The 3,733-nt window shown below is 34.6% G+C and overlaps 1 protein-coding gene across 1 annotated transcript in view; it reads left to right on the forward strand.

Moving 5' to 3' along the window:
* The first annotated feature begins 6 nt into the window (after positions 1–6).
* The window catches only part of LOC108965687 (sodium/potassium-transporting ATPase subunit beta-2), a 24,808-nt gene continuing 21,081 nt past the window's right edge, over positions 7–3,733 (forward strand). Inside the window, exon 1 of the mRNA XM_018928260.1 lies at positions 7–340. Coding sequence (XP_018783805.1) covers positions 196–340 — 145 coding nt within the window. The 5' untranslated portion in view covers positions 7–195. The remainder of the gene's footprint in view (positions 341–3,733) is intronic.

Raw genomic sequence — 3,733 nt, forward strand, 5'->3', positions numbered from 1 at the left:
GCTTTGAAAATTAAATTTTATAACGCGTTGCCTTATTATCCTTACAGGATAAAAGTTAAATTCGAAGAAAAATCACGTGCGTGCTAAGAAAAACGTGTAGAGTCTGATCCTAAAAGGATATATTGCGTTGTGTGTAAATTCTCAAGGATAACTACTTTCTCTAAACAAGGCTAACTATTAGACTCATTTATCGGTATGCCAACAGCCGCTGAAGAATCGATCGATGCTTTCCAGCATTACTACTCGCGTCCACCAGAGCGACCGAAGTCGCGTTCATGGAAACAGGTGATTTATGATCCTGAAGAAAAAACTTACTGTGGTCGCACAGTGGACAGTTGGGGTGAGTACATAGTAGAAATAGCCATTTTATGAGATAGATATAAACTACCTAACTGGCAACATTTGCAAGGCTTAAATAAGATTTCTTAGGTATGTTGAATACCCTGAGTGTAAACTGCTAACAAATTGTGTATCAATTCAATTTTTTTTTTTTTTTTGATATTTCGATAGGTTAGGATATAAGAGATCAAAAATATGTATTTTTATAAAAGGATTCCACAAAACTAAAATCATTTTGAAAGTTATAGCCATTTTAGTGTTCCAGCAACTCGGTTGGTTTGATTTTAGTTTAAAACTTGAAGACGTTTTTCCGGAACTATTTTTCCTTTGATATGGATGGTGCAATATCTCAAGTTCTTTTAAACCAATTTACTGGACATTTTGCATATTTTTACTTTTATCGTATGAAAAAACTAAATATAAATGCCAAATTTTGTTGTTAAGAGGATAGTATGGAATAATTCATTATGTGAAAGTTCTGTTCGCTTTATTATGCCAATGAAAAGTTGACAAATTATGACAAATTAACATAAGTTAAGCTTCTAATTCTCCGATGACAAATTTGTAATTCTCCTTATATATCCATAGCGATTTTTTTCTTTTCAAAGACCAAAATTAATTAATTGTTTTCATATTTCGATAGCCTCTCCTCTGAAAATATTATGCTAAAAATTGATATTTCAAATATTATTGAGTTACAGCATTGAATTCTTTTCAACCGTAGGTCATCATAAAGCCAATATGTTTCAATAGAGAGTTTTTTTTTTACATTTTATCCACGGAGAAGGCCAAATTATTACAATAGTGAATAGTTTTTCAAAGACGGATATTTTATTTAGTTGCTACAACATTTTTACTTTGATTCTAAAAATCGCCATTTYTAGGCTGTCGTAGTCGGTGTGCCTCTTAAGAGAATGATCGCTGGAAAGTAATTACCGACGGAGAAGCATATTTTTAAGCACCGGTCTAATTGGTAATAAAAAAGGACCGAAAAGTTGAAATGCCACTCTGATCGATGCTATTACAGAAACACTTAACATATACTAAATATAATACCTGAAAATCAACACGATATAAGCTGCGTCATTTCAAAAATTTCAACACGAGATCCATGCCTTATCTGACGGTATTTAATACATTTAAAGCTCTATTTGACACATCACACTTATCGTCGATACAAATYTGGTTAGTCGTTAAATTTGCATGAYCATTTCTGTGAAACCTTCTTAACAAAATTTTTATTTTTTACCTTATTTTCTTATTTCCTTGYGACGGGGTTCATTACTCTAAATTTTTCGTTGAATGTGGTTAGGTTAGGTAGTTGGAGGTTTAGGTTAGTTTGAGGTGAAGTATTCGTCATAGAAAATATCCACGCTTTTTGCGAACTWTAAGGGCGACTTGATATCTCAGTTGCAACGCCTAAGCTCCTAGATATTTAAGACTAATTCTAGATTGCGCTGGATATAGGCATCGTTACTTATGCCCATCCGGCTCGCAAATGATACCAGTAGTTATAACCTTTCAATACCATGTAAATAAATAGTATGCGGTGTTTCCTTAGGAACTCTGCCACATGATCTGGCGATCGTTGAACTTGAGGTATTCCATCTCGCCTTAATCCGTCAGCCAGCTTTTTCAGAAATGTCATTGTTTATTTTTCCTGTGCTTTTTCCGTAACTATACGGTCGGCACTTTTCACAAAATCATATGCTGTTTCATTTCGCAGAGTTCCTTTGTAGCCTGGAACCCAGTATATAATATCTACTGCCTCCCTGCTAATAAGGACACTCTCTGACATATTGTGTTAGGAGAATATTGCCTTAATTGTCGCCTGGCTATCGACGTCCCTTTTATATTGTTTCCTGTATTATTAACCATCTCTACTGCTTTCCTAACTGCAAGGCTTCAGCTTAGAAGATACAGTAGTATTCCGGGGAATAGGAATGAAGGTAACAGGGCCAAGCAATAGCTCGATGAGAAAAACGGGTGATCCCAGTAGAGGCACTTTTTTTCAGTACCMTTTTTTGGAGATCACGCGTGAGTCGAGTCAAGCTGTCATACTTTTTTGTTAAGTACTTTTTGGACGGAACTCAACGAATTGATTATCTGAGACGTAGCCGCGGCCAACATTTGAAAAGGATAATCTTAAAAAAAATAAATTCCAAAGAATGATATTTCTAATGATAATCAACACTTCTTATTAAATTTGAAGTTTCTGTTTTTTTTTCCTTAAAAAGTAGGGGAAAAAATCAGTATTGCTGCGCTTTCAATTTACTATTCTTCTGGAACTTCTATATGACCTTGACCTGAATAAATCTTAAATGAACTTTTTTTTCGAAAAAAATTGTTTGTGTGATTACTTGGAGACAAATGACTATCAAATTTTTATATATATATATCKTTTTCTGAGTAAAGTATCTTCTAATACAGAATTTTTTCTAGGCTTTGTGCACAGAAAAGGCCACAATGACGGCAGCATTGAGCGTCGTCAAAGATCGCATCCAAATCGTAAAACTTTTATGTTGTTTTTTTTTTTTTTTTTTTTGTATTCATTTTCTGATAAAATCATATATTCGAAACTATCTTAGTCGAATATATGTATAAGTATTTACTTTTTTATTGACAAAATTTCAACAATATTCATAAAAAGTAATAATGGCTAAACAATTACAAAACTTAACTACAAGCAAAATTGCTAACTCATTCCACCAGTGAGAAAATATAAAGTTTACGAAATTTCAAAAATCATTATTTTTTGCTGCAACTGTTTTTGCAATYTCAGCAAATTTTTCACAGTGCATTTACAGTGGAGCATAAAATACGCACAGTTAAGTGCATTGAACTATGTGTATACTAGAAACTCTGMGAGTAGTGGTACATATTTCGGAGATGAGTACCAGCACTCTCCGCACACCTGAACTGCATAACTGTGTTTCGGTTTCGCAGATACACACCACTCTGCATGCAAAAGTTGGTTGAGTACAACCAGCGTCAGTGGGTGTGTGTGCGTGAATGATTTTACCCGGAGCAACGGCCAGAGACATACAACCCTTAATAATTGRAAAGCAATGCACTCAATTTAACTGTATGTGTGTGCAAATTCGCATGCGGAAAACAGGAAGCAACTCAAATGTGCGCTCAAATCCTGGAGTAGCGTAGCGTTAAGGCGCTTGTGAGGCACGAATTGAGTGATGAAGTATTAAAGAATGGGCGCGTAAAATTTGCGAAAACCATCAGGTACACAACACATACATACAGGTATATTAGTATGTGAATATGTGTGTGTGCATAATTGCTGATTCATTGTTATGCTTCTGCCTATTGTTCGTTATGGAAATGATCAACCGTGTCTCCCATAAGCGGTTGGTTGATTTTGTGTTTGAAGCACTTAAGT

The sequence above is a fragment of the Bactrocera latifrons genome, unplaced genomic scaffold (genome assembly GCF_001853355.1).
Source record: "Bactrocera latifrons isolate USDA-ARS-PBARC rearing strain unplaced genomic scaffold, ASM185335v1 scaffold_145, whole genome shotgun sequence".
NCBI classification, from domain to species: domain Eukaryota; kingdom Metazoa; phylum Arthropoda; class Insecta; order Diptera; family Tephritidae; genus Bactrocera; species Bactrocera latifrons.